This window comes from Salvelinus fontinalis, chromosome 7, assembly GCF_029448725.1.
Source record: "Salvelinus fontinalis isolate EN_2023a chromosome 7, ASM2944872v1, whole genome shotgun sequence".
NCBI classification, from domain to species: domain Eukaryota; kingdom Metazoa; phylum Chordata; class Actinopteri; order Salmoniformes; family Salmonidae; genus Salvelinus; species Salvelinus fontinalis.
Genome location: NC_074671.1, coordinates 65,360,302 through 65,388,166, shown reverse-complemented (window position 1 = coordinate 65,388,166; position 27,865 = coordinate 65,360,302). Strand labels below are relative to the sequence as shown.

The 27,865-nt window shown below is 40.0% G+C and overlaps 3 protein-coding genes across 3 annotated transcripts in view; all 3 read right to left on the bottom strand.

Annotated features, from left to right (window-relative positions):
- LOC129860155 (zinc finger protein OZF-like) overlaps nucleotides 1-10,040 on the bottom strand; it is a 34,994-nt gene extending 24,954 nt beyond the window's left edge. The window contains exons 1-3 of the mRNA XM_055930511.1: nucleotides 9,883-10,040; nucleotides 8,666-8,899; nucleotides 7,337-7,570 (exon numbers count right to left, since the gene is read on the bottom strand). Of these exons, the coding sequence (XP_055786486.1) occupies nucleotides 7,337-7,570; nucleotides 8,666-8,768 (337 nt within the window). The 5' untranslated portion in view covers nucleotides 8,769-8,899; nucleotides 9,883-10,040. The remainder of the gene's footprint in view (nucleotides 1-7,336; nucleotides 7,571-8,665; nucleotides 8,900-9,882) is intronic.
- Nucleotides 1-27,865, bottom strand: part of LOC129860157 (zinc finger protein 501-like) — a 188,260-nt gene that overhangs the window by 99,028 nt on the left and 61,367 nt on the right. The window lies entirely within an intron of this gene.
- The window catches only part of LOC129860173 (zinc finger protein 883-like), a 127,304-nt gene that overhangs the window by 74,997 nt on the left and 24,442 nt on the right, over nucleotides 1-27,865 (bottom strand). The gene's annotated exons all lie outside the window — the stretch shown is intronic.

The following is a 27,865-nucleotide window of genomic DNA, read 5'->3' as shown; positions in this document are numbered from 1 at the left end:
ACACAAGGCTACCGCAGGCCTAATGAAAACAGCCACCTGTCAGAAGATGCTTGGACTCGTTCACCTTATGATCCTATACTTGTGATGAAAGATCAAGTTTGTCAAACCCACTTCTGAGCTTTTAATTGCTGACAAGATGGTTGCTGCTGTCATGGGGAGGGTAGATTTATTAAAATGTTGTTGCCAGGGAAAGTCACACGGAGGACTGGAGAGGCTATATGAGTTACAGGATGTCTTAGACATTTTGCAGAACCTGGGGAGAGCTATCATATACTGTACCAACAGCTGCCTACAATTGTATTAGGAGAATTTTAATACTTAAACAAAAAGTATTTCCGTTCCATTACTAATGTATGTTTGATAATTATATAGACCTGATCATCTGTTGAAGAAATTGACCAACACTATCATAAAACTACAAATACCATGATGATCTGAACAAGACTGACAAATCTAGGCAACGGTAAGGATCTCTGGGTTAACTAATGTTAGCTAAATTTAGTAATGAATAAATAGGCTACATTTATTTAAAATGTACAATTCTGTTAACTGTCTTGTGCAAGTTTTAAATTGACACAATACCTGTTAGCAAAGGTGTCAGCTAGAGATGACATGCAGGAGCTTGCGGTGATTGGTTGTTTTGCATGATGTCTACTTTGATGCTAATTAGCATTTTATAATCTGAGAGGAAATAAAGACTAATATATTGATAAGTCACCTTGTCCGAGAGAGATTTACATGGTTATCAAATCGTCACGCCAGGGTAAGCCAACACGAAACACAGCCCTTATTTTAATTGTTTCTAATATCAACGAAAAATGATTGGAACATTTACATTTTTTCCCGAAACGGAAAAATCACATTTACATAAATATTCAGAACCCTTACTCCATACTTTGACGAAGCACATTTGTCAACGATTACAGCCTTGAGTCTTCTTCGGTATGACGCTACAAGCTTTGGCATAGCTGTTTTGGGGAGTTTCTCGCATTCTTCTCTGTAGACGTGTCCCCGCACAGCTATTTTCATATCTCTCCAGAGATATTCGATTGGGTTCAAGTCTGGGCTTTGGCTGGGCCACTCAAGGACATTCAGAGACTTGTCCCGAAGACACTCCTGTGTTGTCTTAGCTTTGTGTTTAGGGTAGTCGTCCTGTTGGAAGGTGAACCGTCACCCCCAGTGTGAGGTCCTGAGTGCTGTGGAGCAGGTTTTCATAAAGGATCTATCTGTACTTCGTTGAACTTTGCGCCGTTCATCTTTCAATCGATCCTGACTAGTATCCCAGTCCCTGCCGCTGAAAAACATCCCCACAAATTGCTCCTGCCACCACCATGCTTCACTGTAGGGATGGTGCCAGGTTTCCTCCAGGCGTGATGCTTGACATTAAGGCCAAAGAGTTCAATCTTGGTTTTATCAGACCAGAGAATCTTGTTTCTCATGATCTGAGTCCTTTCGGTGTCTTTTGGCAAACTCCAAGCAGGTTGTCATGAGCCTTTTACTGAAGAGTGGCTTCCATCTGGGCACTCTACCATAAAGGCATGATTAGTGGAGTGCTGCAGAGATAGTTGTCCTTCTGGAAGGTTCTCCCTTCGCCACAGAGGAGCTCTGTCAGAGTGACCATCGGCTTCTTGGTCACCTCCCTGACCAAGGTCCTTCTCAACTTATGTCTCAGTTTGGCCGGGTGTCCAGCTTCCTAAAAAAGTATTGGTGGTTCCAAACCTCTTCCATTTAAGAATGATGGAGGCCTTTCGATCATATCCTTGGACTAAAATGATTGACACTCACATGCAAAGGAACTTTGGGTAATGTAGCACATATTCAATGGTATCTTTTTCTCACGTAGGCTGTTCATTTCTGATCTTTGATACTTTTTTTGGTTTGTAAACGTATCATGGTATACTACATGAATGCTATATGGGAGGGCCACTGTTACTTGGTAGCTACTAGCAAAAGACCCTGTGTTGTGGATCATCTACAACTATTTTGGACTGTCCATACTGTAACGTTAGTCTCAGGCTTCACTAACTAGCGTTACTGTTATAGGTGGAGCTATTCTTTGCTACTTTTCAAACAAATACTGTAATATTTCACATATCTTGCTAGATATGTATCTTGTTGTGATATTTCACATAACTAATATGTGCTTTGAAAGCCTTCCATCTGGTACTCGCTGTCGTTTGGTCAGTGTTCAATGTAAAATAAACATCTTTATGCACTCCAACGTAATGTAAGAAGTCTGGGTCCTGTAACCATCTGGGACGCAAACACCATACTAGTTTTGTATGCCTATAAAATAATGACTCAGGGGAACGGTCACTCAGAACAATACTATCATAGCCACGCCCTGCTACATTGGGAAGCAATGAGCAAGAAACTAAGAACTAGTCTGTATGAGAAAATTATTTAAAATGTTGACGAGTAACAGGAATACTCCCTTTTACTCTGGTTCTGAGTCCTCCAAGGTTCACATAGATTTAAGTCCTTAATGAAAAGCTGTAATTTCTTTCTACTCTGCTAGTGGGAAGTGTCTAAACCAGAGGAGTGATCTAGATGAGGATCAATTCAAATCCCTTGCCATTAGGACTTTACCAGGAAGGGAGGTTATCAACAGAAATAAATTCTCAAAATGTGGGATTTCATCATTAGGACCATAAACATTAACATGCTCATTCAAAGAGTTCCCTCCCTGATACCAGATGTATCAGTTATAATATTAACTTGAAACGGAACAGATTTATGAATTAAAACCATAACACCATGAGAATGAGAGGATAAACAGGATGCTATTACTTGCCATCTCCTGCATACTTTAAGTAGCTCATCCTTCAACAAGTGAGTGTATTGTAGGAACACAATAGATTAATGAAGCTGTTTAAGCCTAGTAATAACCTGCTTAAGCTTGGATAGTTTACAAACTCCACAGACATTCCACAAAGTACATTTCAGTTTAAACAAAGACGTAAACATGGAATAAGCTATAGCATAAAGACATGTCTAAAATATGTTTAGTAACCAGAAGGAACGCAGGAATATTTTGTAGTGAGAAAAATATGTAAAGATCTGTTGGAACAAACAAAAATAAATCTATGCTAACTGTAAAACACTGCACCCCATTCTACTGTCTACCTAACCGAGACATCCAACGCTTCCTCTCCCACCTCCCGCAATCGTAGAGTGTAGCCTTGTAGACGACTGATCCATTAAAACCTGTTAGGGATCAGTGTACCGCTAGCAGTCCACCTGCGACAACATCCGGTGAAATTGCAGAGCGCCAAATTCAAAATATTAATATTAAACATTCATGAAAATACAAGTGTTATACACCATTCTGTAGCTTAGAATCTTGGTAATCGAACCGCGTTGTCCGATTTACAATAGGCTTCACAGCGAAAGCAGAGCATTCGATTATCTGAGATCAGCACCCCACAACAACATATTTTTCAAACCAGCACAGGCGTCACAAGATCCCAAATAGCGATAAAATAAATCACTTACATTTGAAGATCTTCCTCTGTTTGCAATCCCAAGGGTCCCAGCTACAAGATGAATGGTTCGTTTTGTTCGATAAAGTCCTTCTTTATATCCTAAAAAGTCAGTTTAGTAGGAGTCATTGAGTTCAGTAATCCACCAGTTCAACATGCAGACAAAGTCCCAAAAGTTACCGGTAAAGTTCATCCAAACAACACTTCTAATTAATTGTCAGGTAGTCTAATATCTAAATAAATGATAGTACTTCATACGGCGTCTAGTATTTTCAATAGTAAAGGAAAATTACAAAGAGCGCACCCTCGTTCACGCGGGCAAAGAGACTACTTTTCCCTTAGTGCTCCCCATGGACAAATAACAATTACTCAATGGTTTTTCAAAAACCAAGCCTGAAACCATGTATAAAGACTGTTGACATCTACTGGAAGCCATAGGAACTTCAATTTGGGAGCCAGAAGTCAGTTTTCAAAAGCAAGTAAATTAGTACAAATAAATGTACTAAGTAAAAACATTCAAAGAATGGGGGAAAAAATACATTCCTTCGCCCCGCATTATTGGACATTCAGGATTGATAACGTAACACTTACATTAACTGTAATAGCAAAATTGAATTTAAATTACTGCAATTTATCTTTTAGCTCGGTCTTTTTTATTTTCCCGAAATTTGCACTAAGAATGGCATAATCAAGTTACTGTTTACTTTACATTTGAAGTGGCTGGAAGCTTAAAAAGAAAAAGCTTGGTTTTCGCCTGCCATAACAGTTCTTTTAGACCCACAGACATTATTTTAACAGTTTTAGAACCTCAGTGTTTTCTATCCAATTCTACCATTTATATGCATATCCTAGCTTCTGGGCCTGAGTGACAGGCAGTTTACTTTGAGCGCGTCAGACAACCGAAATTCAGGATACTGCCCCCTAGACCAGAGAGGTTTTAACTTCTTGCCACTAGCGGGGTGCCATTTCGACATAGTACAAATTCGTATCCAAATTAAACTGCCTCGTACTCAATTCTTGCTCGTACAATATGCATATTATTACTATTGGATAGAAAACACTCTAGTTTCTAAAACCGTTTGAATTATGTCTGTAAGTGAAACAGAACTAGACTTAGAGCAATTCTCCTATGAGGATTTGAAAATGCTGAAATCTGCTTGCTGTTCCAAGACCTGTGGATAACTCTGACTGTCTTCTATTGGTTGAGATGCACTGCATACGCCTTCCCCTGGTTGTTAGCGAATAGGGAGTCTTGATTATTTCCTTGGCGCTGTAGGAATTTGGGTATCTCTTTTGTGCTAATGTTTACTGCTAATTGCAACTCTGAAGAGGACGTTCTCCAACCTATCAACAATTCTTTTTGACAAAGGACACCTTTCCCAAGATTCTGATGAGTTCATCGAAAAGTAAGAACTATTTATGCTGATAATTCATTGTTCTGTTGAAAAATGTGAAATGCATGAAACGCCATTGCTTGCAGTGTAGCATTGTGTTATTGAAGCCTGTATTGCACAGTAAGGTTAATTTTAAAAATGTAATTCAGCGATTGCATTAAGAACTAATTTGTCGTCTTTCAATTGCTGTCCAACCTGTATTTTTTTAGTCAAGTTTATGAATAGTTTTCGATAAGAGTAGGTGGCTTTCCAAGATGGCGCCGGACAGATTGCTTGAGCTCTTGGCTACTTCTCTCTTTGTATAAGCACAATTTGTGCCGCTAAATATGCACATTTTCGAACAAACTCTATATGCATTGTGTAATATGATGTTACAGGACTGTCATCTGAAGAATTCTGAGAAGGTTAGTGAAAAAATGTATATATTTTGGTGATTTATACGTTATAGCTATTTTTGCCTTGAATCAATGCTGTTGTAATGTTCGCTATTGCGCTAAGCTAATATAACGCTATGTTGTGTTTTCGCTGTAAAACACTTAGAAAATCTGAAATATTGGCTTGATTCACAAGATCTGTGTCTTTCATCTGCTGCACGCTGTGTATTTTTAAGAAATGTTTTATGGTGAGTAATTAGCTAATACACGATGGTCTCTGTAGTTATTCTAGTCATTTTAGTGAGAGTTGTGATGGGGGCTGTAATGGTAAACTATGATTTATACCTGAAATATGCACATTTTTCTAACAAAACCTATGCTATACAATAAATGTTATCAGACTGTCATCTGATGAGGTTGTTTCTTGGTTAGTGGCTATTTATATCTTTATTTGGTCGAATTTGTGATAGCTACTGATGCAGTAAGAAAATGGTGGAGTATGGAAGTGGTGTCTTTTGCTAACGTGGTTAGCTAATAGATTTACATATTTTGTCTTCCCTGTAAAACATTTTAAAAAATCTGAAATGATGGCTTTATTCACAAGATGTGTATCTTTCATTTGGTGTCTTGGACTTGTGATTTCATGAACATTTTATTATACGCTATCCCTGTGGCTTTAGGCTAGGCTATGCTAGTCAGCTTTTGTGATGGGGGGGCTCCCGGATCCGGGTTTGGTAGGCGTTAGAGGTTAAAGGGAGCAGTTTAACCCAAGCGACTCTAAACATGACAAAGTGTCTCCTGCCTTCTCTCGGTCATTAATCCTCACTAACAGAATAAAAGGCGTATTTTGTACCAAAGCCACTCCTGCGTTGTCTTGGCTGTGTGCCTAGGGTCGTTGCCCTGTTGGAAGGTGAACCTTCACCCCAGTCTGAGGACCTGAGCGCTCTGTAGCAGGTTTTCATCAACGATCTCTCTTTGCTCTGTTAATCTTTCCCTTGATCCTGACTAGCCTCCCAGTCCCTGCCGCTGAAAAACATCCCCACTGCATGATGCTACCACCACCATGCTCTACAGAGAATTACTTCGACACCATGGCTTGGTTTTTGCTCTGACACGCACTGTCAAATGTGGGACCTTATATAGACAGGTGTGTGCCTTTCCAAATAATTTCCAATCAATTGAATTTACCACAGGTTGACAATCAAGTTGTAGTAACATCTCAAAGTTGATAAACGGAAACAGGATTCACCTGAGCTCAATGTCGAATATCATAGCAAAGGGTCTGAATACCTATGTAAATAAGGTTTCTGTTTTTTTTTATATAAATGTGAAAACATTTCTAAAAACCTGTATTTGCTTTGTCATTATGGGGCATTGTGTGTAGATTGATAAGGAACATTATTTAATCCATTTTAGAATAAGGCTGTAACGTAACAAAACGTGGAAAATGTCAAGGAGTCTAAATACTTTCCGAATGGGAGAGGGGATACCGCGTCAGTTGTACAACTGAATGCATTCAACTGAAATGTGTCTTCCGAATCAGAGAGGTGCGGAGGGCTGCCATAATCGACATTCACGTCTTCGGTGCCCGGGGAACAGTGGGTTAACTGCCTTGCTCAGGGGCAGAACAGATTATTACCTTGTCTTCGGGGATTCGATCCAGCAACCTTTTGGTTACTGTCCCAATGCTCTAACCACTAGGCTACCTGTACATATTCACACAAGTAGGCTGTGCAATACAAAAGGAGAAAATAACTATTCTAAAAGTATCTCATAAGTCAAGAAAATCATGACCTATATCATCCTCCACTCACTACCACAAGGGTTAGAAACTACCCAGACTCATTTCATATAACTTTAAAACACTGTCAGTTTGTCTACTTCACTTCATCACTCTATTCTAAACACTCCAGATAGCCCAGTTAATAAGACAAATGCTGGCAATACTTATGTGTCAAACCATACAAGTCTCAGTACCATGAAATAACATCTTCCTTCTCATTGAAACAGTTCTACTGCAACTTTTCATACACAGTGAGAAGTTAGAATGAAAAACAAACTTAGTTAGATAGAACCCTGCTCTTACCATGAGAAACAGATTTCCCAATCTTCTCCTCCTCTTCTTCATCTTTAATGTTGACATTCAGCTCCAGTGTTTGACTGCAGTCTTCCAGCTTCACTGATGCCATCTCTGGATCCTGCAGTGCAAACTGGGCTCCACTGTCACAATCAGGACCCAGTGACTGTAGGTTTGGACTCAGTGTGGAAGGAGAGAGGCAGGCTGGGTTTGTTCTCACTGTTGATGTTACCGGCCTCATACCTGAGTCGGCAAGTAGTAGAGGAGAAACGGACACAAAAGTTATTTTCTTCACAGTTCTGGCAGTTTCTTTATTCTCTATTAAATATATTATATATTTTTTTGTTCAATTATCTAATTCAGTGGTTGACTTGGACTGAAATAGTTGCCCATACTCATTTTGGACGCCGGTACTGTTTATATTTAGGTGCAGGAGCCCCACAATACTTTTGAGCAAATACTTAACATGTAGTAGACAAATGCATACAAGACTCAAAAACCATTTAGTACAAGTTTACAGTTAGTTTTTGGCAGCACCATGTACCATTTTCCTTAACCCTCTTCACGTTATTATTCCAATCAAAAAACAATTGTATTTCCGTTCACACCATAGTATCGTTTATAGACAGAAACTGAATGCGTCAATATTTTACACATGTAGAAACTGATAATCATTACATTTAGCTTCAAAACAGTAGTGCGACCTTAAAATTGTCTCTGCTGCACCCACACTGCCTGCACCGAAGTCCGTTGACCCAGACCGGATGGGCGCCGCCATTTTACCAGCTTGTGAATTTTTCCTTCCATGGACCTCTACGGACAATTCCTTCGACCTCGTGGCTTGGTTTTTGCTCTAACAAAGGGCTGGGCGACGTGGCAAAAATATCATAACATGGTATTTTTCACATTTTTGACGGTATTTTATGTTTTTGATTAATAAAAGTTCTACATTTGCTTTATGAGTAGTGCGCGGCCCTAGGGCGGCAACACTTATATTCAAAAAAATGTTCAATGGGTCTTTCTCCATTCTGATTGTTTTATAGTGTTCAATTCAACTTCAACCTAAAATAATTTCCTGCACTCATTTGAGATAATTTACACACTGGGCAAAGATACTAGTGCTTATTTTTAACCAAATGTTGCAATTGCAATTTAGATCAAAACACCAAGGTGTTCTTTTGGAATCATGGAAATAGAATGATTATTCTAATTCTATAGTCTATAAATAGTGGGCACTTCTACCTTCTCATTGAAACAGTTCATCATGAAACAGTTCTACTGCAACTTTTCATACACAGTGGGAAGTTGGAATGAAACAAACTTAGAACCTGCTCTTACCATAAGAAACAGATTTTCCAATCTTCTCCTCCTCTTCTTCATCTTTAATGTTGACATTCAGCTCCAGTGTTTGACTGCAGTCTTCCAGCTTCACTGGTTTCATCTCTGGATCCTGCAGTGCAAACTGGGCTCCACTGTCACAATCAGGACCCAGTGACTGTAGGTTTGGACTCAGTGTGGAAGGAGAGAGGAGAGCTGGGTTTGTCCTCTCTGTTGATGTTACCGGCCTTATACCTGGGTCGGCAAGTAGTAGAAGAGAAACAGACACAAAAGTTATTTTCTTGCCAGTTCTGGCACCTTCTTTATTCTCTAAAAATATATTATATTTATTTTTGTTCAATTATCTAATTCAGTGCTTGACTTGGACTGAAATAGTTGCCAGTACTGTTTATATATAGGTGCAGGAGCTCCACAATACTGTTGAGCTAATATTCTATAAAGAGGAACATGAGCTCAAACAGTAGAAATTTAAGGTGAACTCTTGTCCAAGTCAAGAACGGATCTCATTTCAATAGATCAGGTAGGTGAGCATTGGCAACAAAACATTATTGCATTAACATTAAAACACAACGGACACAAAGTTAAGATCACTTAATATATAGATTTCCTAAATTCACATAAAATGACTCAAAAACCATGAAGTACGAGGTTAGTTTGTTTCAGGCAGCACTATGTATTATTTTCCTGAAGAACCGCGTCTTCGTTGTTTCAATCAAAAACCAGTAGTATTTCCGTTCACACCATACTCAAATGTATAGATAAACATAGAAACAACTACATGTGTCTGAATATTAGTACACATGTAGAAAACCAACAAGCATTACATTCAGCTTCAAAACAGTAACGCAACCGTAAAATGGTCTGCACCCACACTGCCTGCACTTTAGTCCGTTGACCCAGTCCGAGGCGGCGCCGCCATTTTACCAGCGTGTGAATTTTACACAAAACCGATAACATGCAGCTCAGAAATCTCAAATAAAAGGATTCTTTATGAAAATTAACATGAGCAGAATATGTACATCCACTAAGACAAACCCAACGTCTCTAGGTACGTGACTTGTAAAATAGTATAACGTCACCACGTTCTTCACTCGGTTTGACACAAAAATATCACATCAAACCTTTACCAAACGTGATAATAATTTAATGGATTTGTTACCTAGCATGGAATGACATGTTTTTTCGAAATTAGAAAATGTAAACGTGCTATTACGTACCTGTAGTAATAAAGGGAAACGGGCACAAAAGATACCTTCTTGACTGCACAGTTCTGGCGCTTTTTTATTCTGAAGAATGGTGCGCGCCTGTCGGGAACTTCCTGTCCCCCCACTAACACCGTCCGTGCATTGTGGGATCCTTGGGCTGGCCCTACCCTGTTACATGAGAAGGGGGTAGCTGCTGCTGCTGCTGCTGCTCCCGCCCTCTCCTCATCCCAAATGTATTACTTGGGTCTCGGGACGATTGGGGCTACTCTCTGGCAGATGATTAAACGGGCGTCTGTATATAATTAACATTTCATTATTTATTTGTCCATATTTTTTCATTGTTTCTGTGATTTAAAAAAATACAATTAACATTTAAATTAAATAATTTTAGAGTCCGGTTTAAGTTGTATTTGACTATTTTGATACTTTGTACATGGCAACTGATAAGCATTACCGCAGCAGTCGCAGTGCGAACTGCATTGCTACAAGTACGATGCCAGTGCCGGCGGTGACCAGGAGACCCATGAGACGACGCACGATTGGCCCAGCGTCGTCTGAGTTAGGGGAGGGTTTGGCCGGCCAGGATGTCCTTGTCCCATACAGCATTTCCTCTGACGTTATTTTTGGGGGGTGGAGGGGTATAATTTGTATGCATACAATGTATAATAGTAATATTTAAAATTACTGTCTGGTAATTTTGTATACATTTATTTAAATTTGCATCTGGCCGCTTCTGGGGGGATTCTGGTAAGATGCCAGCAAAGCTGGCTCAATTCCGGTAGATGGAAACAGCCTGATGTACTTGGGCCGATTCTTGGCAGTCATTAATTCTGATTCCGGGCCGAGTCAATCAGTTCCGGCCCACCGGAAGAGGGCCGCTTCTGGGCCTATTCCTCATTGCGAAGTTGCTATATATTGGCAGGAACTGGAACAAGCTGTGATACACGTCGATCCAGACCACCCCAAACAGGCTCAATGGGTGACATGTCTAGTGAGTATGCAGACCATGGAAGAATTGGGGCATTTTCAGCTTCCAGGGATTGTGTACAGATCCTTCGGTGGATGAATGGCAGGACGATGGGCCTCGGGATCTTGTCATGGTATCTCTGTGCATTCAAATTACCATTGATAAAATGCAATTGCGTTCGTTGTCTCCCATACCATAACCCAATGCTAGCATGGAGTACTTTGTAGACAACAGCAAACCGCTCCCGACACAACACCCTACACGTGGTCTGCAATTGAGAGGCTTGTTGGGCATACCGCTAAATTCTCAAGAACAACTTGGAGGCGGCTTATGGTAGAGAAATGAACATTAAATTATCTGGTAGCAGCTATGGTGCACATTCCTGCAGTCAGCATGCCAATTACATGCTCTCTCAAAACTTGAGACATCTGTTGGATTGGGTTGTGTGACATAACTGCACATTGTAGTGGCATTTTCATTTTATATTTGTTAGGGATCCCCATTAGCTGCAGCCAAGGCATCACCTTCTCAGCTACTCTTGTCCCCAGCACAAGGTGCACCTGTGTAATGATGATCATGCAATTTAATCAGCTTCTTGATATGCCACACCTGTCAGGTGGGCGGATTATCTTGGCAAAGGAGAAATGCTCACTAATAGGGATGTAAACAAATTTGTGCACAACATTTGAGAGAAATAAGCTTTGTGTGTGTATGGAACATTTATGGGATGAAACATGGGACACTTTACATGTCGCGTTTATATTTTTGTTCAGTACATACGGTATAAAAAATAAATAATACAAACTAAAATCAGCCTGCTTTTCTGTTCTAATCAGGTTCCTACACAGGCTCAGAAGGATCCTCTAAGGCTGGAACATTTTCTGGCGACAGTAGTCTGTGAAGTCTTGGAGGCCCAAAAACTTCTCAGCTGTAGATATAATTATGTCCAGGAAGATGGCCCCAGTGATGTACTGGACCGTTCGCACTACCCTCTGTAGTGCCTTGCGGTCGGAGGCCGAGCATTGCCATAACAGGCAATGATGTAATAGGTTTTGTCATGCCTGCTTCACGGCTGTCTTGGTGTGCTTGGACCATGTTAGTTTGTTGGTGATATGGACACCAAGGAACTTGAAGCTCTCAACCTGCACCACTGCAGCCCCGTCGATGAGAATGGGGGTGTGCTCGGTCCTCTTTTTCCTGTAGTCCACAATCATCTCCTTTGTCTTGATCACGTAGCATTTTCTTCACAATAAGTGTATCCAGCTCACTTGATTGACGTACAACATTTGCAACTGGTTGCGTTGCATCCACCACCATATCTTCTTCAGAACTGTGGCTCCTTGCCCCTCTTCACTGCCTCAACATGGCAGATTTGCTGAACAGTCCTGATCCTTGACACCTCAACCTCTTTCACCCTAACAGGGCACTCTGGGAATTCGGGAATATGAGCCCCACCACAGTTGCAACATTTTACATTCAAACTCTTCAATGCCACTCAAAAATGAAATGCTAATTAGCTGCTAATGTAGCGTTGTTCATCTCCGCGTCTACCGCTTCATAGTAATGTAAGTTATGTAAATTACTTGAATATGGCTTATTGTGAGGTCAATAACTATGTGCAATGAAACATTGTTTTCATTCAAACCAATTATAGCCGTAGCTCTAGTTTTCCTCATCTTCAGGTTCTCAAACTGAACAGGACATCAGTAGTCCGCATGCACAGATATTTATATATAAAGTCTATTTATCTCAAATCAATGTCACGTGGTTAATCAAAATTATATCTAAAATAAAATTACACAAATCTAAAAGTAACTTCTATTGCCATTGCCAAAACTAGCTTACATAAAGCTAACAAATAAAAACAATCGCAGCCTGCAAGTACTAAATTTCCTGATGAAATAAATATCATATGAATCAAATTGGCTACACATGGCCTGTCTGCAAGACACTTGAAACATTGTATCAACTATTAATATGGTCTGGCCTGTGCTAGCAAACTTGCAACATTGTATAAAATATTTTGGGCCCTCAGTTTCCCATGACAGCGGGCTCCAGACAGACAGACATAGGGATATTTTGCGCAAAGGATAAGAAGTAATTAGTTAGGCCTGTTTTATGACGTTTCCACCGGATCAGAGCATGACAGTTTTGGTGGTTATCAAAAGGGAGAGAGCTGGACATTTTCAAATAGGCTACGTTGAGGAACTATTATCATTCTCAATGGATGTAGAAACAGACTTCACATACTTGCTGTTTGAGCTGAACATTTTTATATTTGAGAAACTCCACAGTGACGGTGAGTTAAGACAATCAGAAATAGCATCAGATCCCCAAATGGGCACATTTATAGGCCTACATTTACACAGAGGCCAGCTAGCCTATAGGACTACTTCAATGAGTAATCAGGTGTGTGTCCTTACTCAACATTGACAGGAGCACACTAAACAAAACACAATGAATAAATTGACAACTCCTAAATGGAATGAAATACACCAAAACTTCTCAAGTGTAGACTAAGTTATACGCTCTGCAAACAATGTGTCCACTCCTACAATGACAATGGTAAGACTGTAATAATAATGTATTGAATGCATTACCGTAACCAAGCAAACATTGTAGATTAGAAATGATGGTGATAGTGGTGTGCCATTCCCTCCGCAATGGACGAGTCCACTCAGACAGACAATGAATTAGTCCACTCAGACAGCCGTGAATCAGACAGATGGCTCATGTGCCATACATTTTTATATATATACTGTATATATATATATTTGGCACTGCTTGACTAAAAAAAGCTTGGTTGACCAACAGCCTATCTATCAACCAAACAATCTACCAGTTGACTAAATGGGGTCTCAGTCCTAAAAGCGTTTCAACAGTCAAAGGCAAAAAGAATGAAAATTATTAGTATTTTCATCCTCCTCTCACTCATTTCAACTATACAGACTCATCTCAACTATACAGACTAATTTCATAGAACTTTAAAACACTGGCAGTTTGTCTACTTCACTTCTTTAGTCACTCCAGATAACCCAGTTGTTCAGGGATGTGTTGTCAGAATTACAGAAGTCAACCTATCAATAGACTGGGTTATAACTTATGGAGGTCTAATTTATGAAGATAACTTATAGATAGAACCTTCTCTTACCATGACTAACAGTTGTCCTAATCTTCTCCTCCTTTTCTTCTTCATCTTTAATGTTGACATTCAACTCCAGTGTTTGACTGCAGTCTTCCAGCTTCACTGATGCCATTTCTGGATCCTGCAGTGCAAACTGGGCTCCACTGTCACAATCAGGACCCAGTGACTGTAGGTTTGAACTCAGTGTGGAAGGAGAGAGGCAGGCTGGGATTGTCCTCACTGTTGATGTTACCGGCCTCATACCTGAGTCGGCAAGTAGTAGAAGAGAAACAGACAAAAGTTATTTTCTTGAAAGTTCTGGCAAGGTCTTTATTCTCTATTAAATATATTATATTTTTTCTTGTTCAATTATCTAATTCAGTGCTTGACTTGGACTGAAATAGTTGCCGATACTCATTTTGGGTGCTGGTACTGTTTATATTTAGGTGCAGGAGCTCCACAATACTTTTGAGCTAATACTTAACCTGTAGTAGATAAATGCATAAATGACTCAAAAACCATTTAGTACAAGGTTAGTTAGTTTTAGGCAGCACCATGTGCTATTTTCCTTAATAACCTTGTCTTCACTGTATTACTTCAAAAACACAACACAGTAGTGCAACCGTAAAATTGTCTCCCTCTGCGGATGAAGTTTGTTGATGCAGACCGAGTGGCGCTGCCATTTTACCAGTTTGTAAACATTTCCTTTCATGGAGCTTTACGGACAATTCCTTTGACCTCATGGCTTGGTTTTTGCTCTGACATGCACTGTCAGATGTGGGACCTTATATAGACAGGTGTGTACCTTTGCAAATCATGTCCAATCAATTGAATTTACCACAGGTGGACTCCAATCAAGTTGTAGAAACATCTCAAGGATAGTCAATGGAAACAAGATGCACCCGATCTCAATATCAAGTCTCATAGCAAAGGGTCTGAATACTTATGTAAATAAGGTATCTGTTTTAAAAAAAAATGTTTTTTTATAAATGTGAAAACATTTCTAAAAACCTGTGTGTGCTTTGTCATTATGGGGTATTGTGTGTAGATTGATGAGGACCGTTTCTTATTTAATCCATTTTCAAATAAGGCTGTAACGGAACAAAATGTGGAAAAAGTCAAGGTGTCTGAATACTTTACGAATGCACTGTATGTATTCATATCAGTAGGCTGGTACTGTATGTATTCATATCAGTAGTCTGGTACTGTATGTACTCATATCAGTAGCCTGGTACTGTATGTATTCATATCAGTAGGCTGGTACACTATGTATTCATATCAGTAGTCTGGTACTGTATGTATTCATATCAGTAGCCTGGTACTGTATGTATTCATATCAGTAGGCTGGTACTGTATGTATTCATATCAGTAGCCTGGTACTGTATGTATTCATACAAGTAGGCTGGTACTGTATGTATTCATATCAGTAGTCTGGTACTGTATGTATTCATATCAGTAGCCTGGTACTGTATGTATTCATATCATTAAAATAACTTAAAATAAATGTTAATTTGAAGTGCAATTTGTTCTATATGAAGTTAGACAATGTTTACATAAAGTTGTACAATGTTTACAATATTAAATTGTATGTCAAATCAATGTTTGCATTTTTAGGGCAACAGTTCCACATTTTAAAATAGTTACAAGGAACAACAGTCATTTATTTATACGTCTCTAATTTAACAGCAAAAAGGCACCTTCCAATCATTTTCTGTTTTGGCTTTGTTGAAGTCCTTCATTGTCATCCCCAGACAAGCTAAATGGAACCATCTCTGGCACACAGAGCGTTCTATCTGCAGTATTAAAAACATAAAACAGGGTTATGTTGATTTACATGTAAATAACAGTTCTGGAATACCTACATTTTGTTACATGTTTTTGCAATTAGGAACAAATGGATTTTTGTTCAATTGCTAAATTGACTTTAAAGGACATTTGACCTCAACCCTGACAGAAGCACCACATAACTGAGGTGCTAATCATCGTTGAGTATTCAGGCAATATAAATCGTATAGTAATAAAGGCATACATTTGCAAAAAACGTATTTGTTGATAAAAAATCACATATCAATGTTGTAATATCAAACATTACTAGAATGGCATCTAATAGATTTCATATATTTCTATCAATCAAAACTGGAATTTGTATTCAAAACAAAGGTTGTAAAAATATGCTAGACATTTATAGAATAAATCATATCTAGTTTAATGATTCTGTGAGAAAGGGTGAATTAGTTATTGATTTAAACAGCTTTACATTGCATTTAAGATTTTATATATTTCCATCAAATCAAAACTGGAATTTGTATTCAAAACGAAGGTTGTAAAAGTATGCTAGACATTTAAAGAATAAACCATATCTATTTTTATATTTCTGTGACAATCAATGAATTAGTTACAGATTTTTACAATTATTAATGGCTTTTTGCAAATGTCTGCTGAATGTCTGTTGAATGTCTGTTGAATGTCCGAATGTGTGAATATAAAAGCAACTTTACCTCGGTAGTAGGCAGATTATCTTCTTCAAACAACGGTAAAACTGATTGACTTTCTTCCTTCTTTCCATCTACTACACGGTTTAGTTCTCCAACCACTCCTCGAATCTTCTGCTCAAGACGATGAACCTCAATATATAACAAAACCCCAGATATAACACCCTTTTATTGCTGCCCTGCTCCGAAAAACACAATGCTTTCTCCTTCTGCTCTTCTGAGACGCATGAAATCAATACAAAACCACTACTGGTCACTCTGACTGATGTAAAGGATGGTTTTGTTCTCTTTTAACATAAATATATGCCTTATAGAAAAAGGACATGTTAATCACAAAACATAGCATAACTGCAGAAAAGCTGTTGTTAATCTAGGGTGTCGACTGTGCAAACCACAAGGTTGAGACAAGATGGAAAAATGCTGAATAACAAGAAGACAGGAACTGAGGAATGTGTAGGAAAAATGCTGAATAACAAGAAGACAGGAACTGAGGAATGTGTAGAAACCAACAAATCAGCTCAATCTTCACAAACACCATTCCGGACATTTGAATCCTGAGTGCTGTGTCTGGGCACCACCGATAGGCTAGCAAGTTTAAACCACGCTAAGCCTCTACTGTGACAGGCCAACTCTAAAGTTGGAACTACCTCTGTCACAGTATAAAAGAAGATGTCTGTACTATCTCAGTCAGTTCCCTGCTTTACCCTGAGTGGTGATACAGTGAACCCGTATATACGAAAATTGCATTTACCATTCTGAGCTTATGTTAAATAAAAATACTTAAAGTATATTCGGTGACTTTGAATCACATTTTATCCTGATACCAGATTTGATTGAAGCAACCTTCCACACTGACTACCTTTCCTAATGCCTCTTTTATCATCTTCCTGGCCTCAAATGATCTCCCAAAAATACATAATTGTTGATGAATCGCGCTCCAAAAGAAATCGATGTTTGTTTACAATATCACAACGGAATGCATTACAATGTATAACCATCATGCTTCAAAACTGGGAGAAAGAAGCAAGTCATTCACCCGCAATTTGTTCCTCAAGACGTAACACAACGACACGCGGATAATTGTAAGCGTCAACATTTTTGAAAACATTTGTAATTTGATAAGGTTGCTATATTAATGATCAGTTTCCGTTAATGTCGCAAACTATTATTTCTCTAGGCTAACATAAGAAACTCTGCCTGTATACTTGCATGCTAGCTAACATTAACACTAACTTAGTTGCTCTAGCCTACTATGGTCATGTCCCTCTAACCAGGATAAACAAAGCGGCAATGTTGTGTATTGTATATTTTCGTAGCTGAATCAGAATTAGTTAGGTAACATAGAGGAATAAGATGTTTTATTTACTTTATACTTGTCATTAGAATGTCTTCTTTTGGACTATACTGTTGGCAGTTGCATTTTCCTATCTCCTCTAGGGAAAAGTCACTTGGGGCCCAGAGGGGAGAGGTCAGGCTTGTCTTTTACATGTCTGGTAATAGGCAGAATATCAGAAAGGGAGAATTCAGTTTTGAACATTGTCTTCATTATGAATATATCTGTGAAACCATGTGAAGGGCTCCACAATGTCTGTACTCCAGTCACTCCCTCCTTTTCCCATTGGGGGGGGGGGGGGGGGTATGGCAGTGTCTGGAAGCATTGTATTACCCCTCTGATGTTGCATGAATCTTGAGATAGTATGTGACCTAGAGGCTCACTAAGTATTATTTTGTAAGCACTCTCAGAGAATTCATTTATAGACACTGAATTGATCTGAGAGTCAAAGGGCTATGGTGAAACTCATATAATTAAAGATGGAGTTTAAAATATAACTGACTTGTGTGTGGTTTGTAAACTCATCATTTAGTAATACAGGAAATTACCACGACAACATACAGTATTTAACTAAAAAACAGTTTATTTCATTTAATTATACACATGAGAAAAAAGTGTCTGCCCAGCATGAATTCATGTACAAACATTATTTTTCATTACATTCTTGTCATTTAGCAGATGTTTTTATCCAGAGAGACTTACAGGACAAATAAGAGTTAATTGGCTTGCTCAAGGGCACAATGACAGATTTTTCACCTAGTCGGCTCGGGATTCAAACCAGCGACCTTTCAGTTACTGGCCCAACACTCTTAACCGCTAGGCTACCTGCCGCCAGATCAATTAACTTCAATACAGTTATTCAAATACATTCATCATCAATGAATCTAGTATTAAAAGACAAATTAATAAACACAAGTAGTCGATTCATAGCCTGTTTATCATTAAACAAAATTGTTTAGTAATATAAAATAATCCACCCGAACTAATGCTGAAAAGTGATCACCACAACATCTTTATCTGATATACACTGAGTGCACAAAACATTAGGAACACCTTCCTAATATTGTGTTATACCTCCTTTTGTCCTCAGAACAGCCTCAATTAGTCGGGGTATGGACTCTACAAGGTGTTGAGAACGTTCCACATGGATGCTGGCCCATGTTGACTCCAATGCTTCCCACAATTGTGTCAAGTTGGCTGGGAGTGGGTCTCTACTCCGAATAGCTTGATCCATCTCCTCCCACAGATGCACAATTGGATTGAGATCTGGTGACTCGGCAGGCCACTGCATTAAGCTGAATTCCCTGTCATGTTCTTGGAATCAGTTCTGGACAAGCCTTGTGGCATAATCCTGCTGAAAAAAATCTATTTGCAGATGGATACACTGTAAATAAATAAATAATGTCATCATACCTCGCTGCACATTGGTCTTCCGATCCCTCTCTCCTCTCCTCGTCCGAGGAGGAGGAAGAGTACGACAATCGTTACAAAGGGGCCCAATATGTGGCATGAAAACACACCATCATACCACCACCAGCCTGCAATGTTGTACTCGTGGTTTCCTCCCATCAGCGTGAAACAGCAGGAACAGGGATTCATCAGACCAGGCAATGTTTTTAAAATTCTCCAGTGTTTTCATTCCTTAGCCCACTGCAACTGCAGTATCTTGTTTTCTACTGAAAGCTAATGGGGATCCAAAATAAATACAACAACAACTACATCATTAAGGATTATAGTTTTCACCTGGGTTCACCTGGTCAGTCTATGTCATGAAAAGAGCAGGTGTCCTTAATGTTTTGCAAAATCAGTGTATGTTGTGTCTACCAGCTCATTCCCACAGAAAACTGTAGAGCGAATCAGTACCACCCAGTCACCCATCAGAATCTATTGTGAGGCGCCTCACAGAGGATATTCAACGGTAAGGTAATCTCAATAGCTTTACAGTAGAAGCTAAAAAAAACACACCAGAGAGAATAAAGTAGACGGCACACGTCAAACGTTTGATTTATGACCCTATGTCCGGATGCCGTGTGCATGCCCATATTTGGGCATCCGGTCAGGGCATCCTGGCGGGAAGTGATCACGTGGTTATGCCCATATATGGGCATCTTGTTCCTGTTCTCACACCTTAGATTGAGTGCGACAATATGTATATAATGCCTTTGAAGTTGTCATGATGATTGATGTCTAGGGACCTCTTTGAACTGGGGAGATGAACATTTCGAAGAGTATGGCCCCCCCACCCCCTGTTTTATTGACCTTAGGGTTGTTGTCTATGAAACACGAATGTCCTGGGGTATTGGGGTTGGCAGACACCTTATAAATAAAACCCAGAACAAGACATGCGGCCCCAGAACACTAAACAAGATTTTTTTTAATAAACCCTGAACATTAAACAGAAAATTATGTCTCCTAGGCCAATTCTCGGGATGCTATGCGTCTTGTGTCAGGAAGCCAGTGACAAAAGCCTCGAGGAAGTTCTGTGTGAAGCCCCAGAATGTTTTAAAGGAGTTTTGGGTACGAGTGAGGGACATATGTCTTACATATTCCAACCGGAGGATTATACGGTTAAGATATTCAAAGACAGTGGCCCCAAACCCCTTTATCAGGCAAAACCTGGGATTTTTTTCCTGCTCTGCAGATGAGAGAATGGCTTAAGATTAGGCTAGCGCTCTGTAAAATTGAACAGGCCCTGAGTGGTACAACTGTGCCCGGATATGCACTGGAAGAACAGGTCTGCGGACGCAGTGATCTGAAGGCCCTAAGAATCGCTTCAATGGCCTATAGCCCTGACTCCAAAGTGACAATTTTAGCATGTGAACGATTTGATAGTGCAAATGCGACAAAGTCTGTCAGTTCTCATGTATCTTCCAAAGCATGCATGGATGTCAACTTTTTTATGCCAGTGTTTAGCTTTAAATGGATTGATTATCCCATATTCATAACCCTTATGAATAAGCTGGACAGTCTTTCCCAAAATCGTGAACAATTACGGCGCTGGCCGCGTCTATCCTTGAGACATACCCAGGATCTACATGCCCGACGGATTATCTACCCATGGAGTGAAAACTTACGGAGCTTTGATGGTGCGTGCAAGAGAGCCAGGCATGGCGATGGTGAATTGGATATGGATAATGGTCAGGGCTAACCAGGCCCTTTATCTGTAAGAAAGGCATAGTAAAAAGGTGTAATTAATTATGACATGCTTTAAACTGTGTGTACTTTACCCAATGGCGAAGCAGATCTTGAACAATTTATCGCCCTGCTAGAACGACTTGTTCAGTAAAATGTATCCGTCATAGCCGATAGGACCCTCGAGCTTGTAGTGCAAATAATACGTCAACCCCAGGGTGGTGGGGGTCAGAGACGGAAGCTAGATAGCCTAATGCAATCAGAAATCATAAGCAATAAAAGGGCCTACCTCATAAACGTTCACAATCCTGGTAATAAGCTATGCTTTGCAATAGGTCAACACCACCTCTGTATGCTGAATTATTGAAGACAATAAAAATCAAGTTTGTTGAAGGAATACCTGAATCTCTGTCTGATGATGAACTTCTCCCTCCTCATAAAAACAATCTGCTGGTTTTGGACGATATGCTATTTGCAGGTAGCGAACATCCCGAAATTGCACGAGCTTTTACCCAATATACTCATCATAGAAACCTGTCCGTGCTTTACTTGGTGCAGAATGTGTTTCACCAAGGTAAAAATAGCCGTACCATTAGCTTGAACGCCAATTACATGGTTTTGTTCAAAAATCCTAGAGACAAACTGCAAATTAGCACTCTAGCTCAGCAGATGTACCCGGGAAGGAAATCCTACTTTATGGAGAGCTATGAGGACGCTACCAAGAACGGAAGGCCATCTTGGGTCGCTGTTCTTCAGATCTGATATTATCCCTATGTGAGATTGCTTTGAATCTTCTCAAAGGATGCATTCCACTCACCCTGACCCAATTGAAAAAATTAAAGAGACAAAAGACCGCTTTCAAACGCTTTGCCAATAAAAGGGCCAGTCTTCAAAAGAAAAGACATAGCATACAACAGTCTGGGGGTTTTCTTCAACCTTTACTAAGTATAGCTGTGCCCTTCATCACCAGCCTTATTGCTGCCAGACGTGGGGGGTGAACACCGAGTGTGATGGCCAATAAAATGTATTTGGTGCCACAACAAGAGTTGGATAGACTTAAAAAACAAATGCAGGGTCCTGAAAATATCAGACAAACAGCGGAAAATGATTTGGATACGGCCATGAAGGATATTTTGAACCGAAAAGGATTGAACCCCTACGATAAGATCCAAAAATACACAAACCTATTGCAAAGGTATTTGGCCTTGGTAAAACAAGGGGAGAGAGAGACCAACCATTTAACGCTTTCCCTACCGGACCCTTTAAAAGATGACGGGCCTAGCGAGAGCCAAGCCCCTGTAACGCCTGTACCTGCGATCTTACCGGCTGAAGATCAAATGTCTGTTGAAGATAAAGTTATGCAGGACATGTTGACACATGTTCTGGTACGTAACAGGAAAAATGTTAGATACATTATGAACAAGATAAAAGACTCAAAGGGGACCGCTACTTGGAATGACAGAGGAGAGTTTATCCTTCAGGGCGCTGTTGTCAGGGGTTCACATATGCTTGACTTGCTTAAAAGTACCACGGCTGCCCACAAGGTTGCTGATGACAGAATACCTCCCAGGTGGCGTCAGTTTCTTAAGGTGGCCTCAGTTTTCCCAGGTGGCCTCAGTTTCGTCAGTTTCCCCATATGAAAGGGATGATGATAACTCATTTACCCCCCTGAACGTCTCAGGACCATTTCCTAATGCCGATCTCTCTGGGTGGTTAGACGTTTGAATGACTTTTGAATGACTATGATTAAATTCAATACATTTTATTTGAAAAAATAAGCAATTTAACATTTGTGGCATTCTTGAAACATTTGACGTGAGCATACGCCTTGATTACACGGTCTTAAAGGACACACATTTGAACACTTTTGATATTTTCTAACAAAACAAGCTACAACGTTATCATTACTTCTTAAATCATCCTTATAAAGAGACATAACATCTTCAAAAGAAACTCCCCGGGCTCTTTGGCATAGGTAGAATACGCAGTGTTGACAGCATGCAGTGGAAAGGTTATCTTGCACTTGTTTGATGCTGTAGTATATCTTTGATCCGTTTTTGGTCAAAAATTCTTTAATAGATTTGGGGAAATGTGAAAAACAGGGGGGGAAAGCCGTAGGAATCAAAAAAGGTTTCGATTTTTTTCCCTCCTTCCTCTTCTAATGTCATAGCAAGCCAATGTTCACCCGGCATGTGTTTAGGATGGGTATTGACAATAAACATGGCAGGCCGCTCCGGCCATTTCTCAATAGGTAATTCATCACAAGCCAACACTCCACAAAATTGTTTTCCAATCAATCGGCTCATGATCCCTTCCAACTTTTGGGTATTCATGTCTTTGCTCAACAATCCTTAACCTGATGAGGACAGAGGGCGCTGTTGTCACATTGGGGGAAAAACGTGCCCAATTTAAACGGCCTCATACTCAATTCTTGCTCGTACAATATGCATATTATTATTACTATTGGATAGAAAACACTCTCTAGTTTCTAAAACCGTTTGAATTATATCTGTGAGTGAAACAGAACTCATTTGGCACAAACTTCCTGGCCAGGAAGTGGAAAATCTGAAATCGATGCTCTCTTCTGGGTCCTGCCTATAAATGGGCATGATAGCTATTAGTATACATGCACGTCATACACCTTCCCCAGGATGTCAAGATGCAGTGAGAGAAGAAATGGAGTGATTATCTTGGGCTGAGATGGAATACGTCCTCTTGGAATGACGTGTCACCCATTTTGTGTTTTCATGAAGGCGCGAAGTTGGTCCTGGATTTGTCATCTGAATAGCTGTCGTTATAGGCGATTACTATCTCCGGCTTTGATTTTATTTGATACATGTGACCATATCATCGTAAAGTATGTTTTTTCAATATAGTTTTATTAGATTTTTGAAATTTATTTGGGACGTTAGGCGTGTTGCGTTGTGTGCCTTTGTTCAGAAAGGAGAGCTTCGAGCCACTTGGCAAGTGTGCTTGCTAATTCAAGAGGGAAAAACGATGTTCTAAATCCAAACAACGACTGTTCTGGACAAAGGACCCCTTGTCCAACATTCTGATGGAAGATCACCAAAAGTAGGACCCATTTTGTGATGCTATTTCATATATCTGTCGAACTGTATACTAGTAGTTTTGCGCCCAGAATTTGGGCACTCTCTCGCTATAACGTAAGGTGGATGTCGTAATGAAGATATTTTTAGAATTCTAACACTAATAATAATGCATGTTGTACGAGCAAGAATTGAGTATGAGGCCGTATGAAATGGGCACCTTTTATCCAAGCTACTCAATACTGCCCCTGCAGCCCAAAGAAGTTAAGGGGGCCGTGAAAAGATCGAGCTCTGTCTTTATAGCTTCAGAGGACATGCGGTGTAAAAGAGCCATGTTTCTTGTTCTTTTAGAAAATCCTTCAGAGTATTCTTTTTGTCGTTTCTGGTCCAGACCTCCTCACTTTACCACGTCTTTGACTTACTGAGTTTCTTTTAACTGTTAACCTCCACTTTTTAGGGGCAAGCCTGCGCCTTATACCCGGAGGTCTCTTTTTTGGTCTTCGAGACAACATCATAAGCCCCGAGCCTTCTTGATGCTGGGCATCTGGTGACGCCCTTCTGGTCATAGCATTGGCTACAACCTCACTTACTATATTTTTAGCCGCTGATTTTAAATGTGGTTTGGCTATGCTGAAGCCTCTCTTCATAAACGGTAAAACCATCCTAAAGAGGTTACGAAATATACCTCCTATCCCCGAACCGTACATGGTCGGGGATCCATAATAGCCGGGTAGCCCATTACCCACTTGATCAACATAGTATGAGACATAGCGGTTAGGGTCGAGATGTTGATGGTCCATAACCCTTTTTAAATTTATTTGTATTATGTTTATAAATATATATAATACAAATATTATATATGTAGAGAGGTTTTGGAGGGTCTAAAGTGGAGTTTTACAATCGTTTTACCATAAGTAAATTCAATGTTTTCGTTCTGATCCGTTTTAAGCTCAACCAGAATGTTTTCAATATATTTCTTGCTTACAGGTACGTAGTGTGGCTTGTCGTAGGTGAGTGACTATGTCCCCATCCTTTCCGTCTATATGAATTGTTCTCAGGAGGGGCACACAGCTGTCTCCGACCCTTTGATAGGATATGATGTCGGTATACACAAATATGTTGTAAAATCCTGCATGTATATCCGCAGGGAATGGGAATAATTTATCTTTCACATACGTCCATTTATTGGGACCCATCCCCAACATGTAGGCTAAATTACCGCTGGTCTTTATACCCCCGTCAGCATCCCCTGAGATTTGTACCCGTTTATGTATATAGGGTTGTAGATCAGGAATATTTCCATATTGTTCAGGGTTAGGTGTTCATTCAACTCAGACGATCCTGTCGACGGTTCTATAGAATCCTTTTTTAAGCTTAATAAGTTTTGCAGGTTCAGATAACTTTTTGCAATAAAAATCACGGTCCTTATCTTTGATATTATACCAACTATGGGGGTATGTAATCTCGCTGAGACCTACTTCCCAGGCCTCTGATAACTCTATAGGCTTTGGAAAATTGGTTGTATAATTCGAACTCTGATTATTACGATATATATCTGCAGACGCATAAGTGGGGAAAGTCAGTTAGAAGCCGGTGTGTACCATGATTTTTTTTACCCTTTTCTCTCTTTTGATCTAGAATCTCCTCCACGTGAAAGACTTTGTCTTTACCCAACTGTACCTTCTGTAATTCCTTCTCATAAAAAGATCCCGCTATAAGTTCCCCGTCATAATCTTTTAACTTGTAGACCGGGGGTATGCGTGGCAGACACTCGGTAACGGTGAACAACTCATCGCTGTAACCTTGCTCATATTTTTAGTCGAAAACACCCCTCAGCTTGGATATACGCACCAAGTCCCCCACTATGAATAGAATTTTTATTTTTTTCTTACGACGAAAGGGGAACAAACCATACAGATTTTTAAAGAGTCTTCAGAAGAGACCTCGGAGGGCTTCATATGTATACTCTTATGGTAACTGCTGTTGTATCGCTTCACTAAATCTTGAACTATATCGATATATCTATGCGTGTTGTGAGCTGTAAAATATCGCCACATCCGCTCCTTCAGAGTTCTGTTAAAGCGTTCAACAACTGAAGCTTTCAAATCCGAGCCTGTAGCAAATGTACGGTATTGTGCTTCTTGAGTTTCTGAAAAGTATTATAAAAAAATGATTTTCCGCCATCAGTCTGCATTTTCTTGGGGGCTCCTCCTTCCTTCAAGATAGAGTCAAAGGCCCGGGTCACCTCTGCTCCGCTCTTATTTTTTAAGCCCCTTACAAATGCTATTTTAGAGAAAATATCTATAACCGTTAGCATGTAGCGATTTCCATCATTTTTATCTGCAAGGGCCTGCATGTCACATAGATCCGCCTGAAATTGGGACAAGGGATGCGTAGAAAAAACTCTATTTCTTGGAAATAGTTTTCTTACAGGTTTATGGAGAGATAATGCATCCTGCTCTGACTCATTCACTTTAGCATCGCTTAACAGGCTACCTGTTTCTTCGGCTATAGCTCTCTGGAAATGCTCTTTACCCCCCATAAGACCCGGGGTTAGAGGGATTATAATAAATGTTTTTCAACATCTGCTCCGCCATCCTTCTTGCCTCGCTGAGGGACAATAACGTTAATGAGACACTTTCAAATAACAACAACATTTCACTCTCATTTTAGAATTTTTATTTCATGCATCAAGTATTACGTATACAGACAATTCAGGATTCTTTGCAGGATACATGTCCCAGTTTTCTCAACGATCACAGCATGCAACACCCTGTATATTTGGTTTAGATTTACAGGCTTGTGTCGCTGAATTTTTTTAAACACACATGTCCGATATATAAGCATATAAACAACAAATATGATACACGTTACAATTAAATGGTGTTTCAAACAAATAAAGTAAAATCTTAGACAAATGTTTCTAGTACTTCAGAATCATCCACAAGACGTGATACCAGTTGTGTCCATTGCAGACTCTCGCCCGTATGTCGTACATGATTCATGATTTGTTCCATTTTCAGCACACGCTCTTCATTAATCCAGGCATTGTGTGTCGTGTAGAACGATACATTGTTCACTTTATTTTCAATAATCTGATGCATAGCATTTGTAAGTTCTCTCAAAAGAAGAATTTTATTTATTCTCTCTAACATCGTAGACACATAGTTACCCATTGCTTTACAACTAAATAACAAAATGTCACTCGGTCTCTTGGGGTTTATTGAGCCAGAAAGTCATCACATCAGCCACCACAGCTTCCCGGTATTTATTGTCGTCCACCAGGGTGTGACGGATTTCTTTGAGTTTCTCGTGGACGTAGATTGCCTCCTTCAGTTCATGTAGGAATGCCTCGGTTACCCCGTAAACTCTGGGGATAGACGGCACAAGACCCATAGACTCCGGGGCTCTGACCAGCGATGGTATAAACCTGCAGGACCACAGTCTTTTCACCAGCTCCTCAAAATGGTTGAAGAAGTAGTATCTTGGCGGGTCGTATAGGCACGGATGACGCGCTGGCTGGGTTGATTGATCTCACAACCGATGCATTTTTCTCTTATATATTCTCCAATCACCACGTCTAAAAGTGTGGCTACAGAGGCCTCGATGGTGTCCACAAAAATAGTACTGACTACCCCATCAAACACATCCTCAGGCTGTGTAAATGTAGGGGGTGTCGTGGGTCTCGCCAGGGGGGAGTAGAATGTCGGGCTGCGAGGCATAGAGTCCTTAGGGTCTGGCCCCCATGTCGTATCGGAGTCCTGGTATGCTGTATGAATATCCATGGTGTATGATGAAATGAAGAACTGGAGGCTTTAAGGGCACTCCTTTTATTGTTAAACCAGTCCTTTGGGTATCAGGGCGTGGCTAACGCAGCCGCGTACTTAGTTTTCTTCGGAG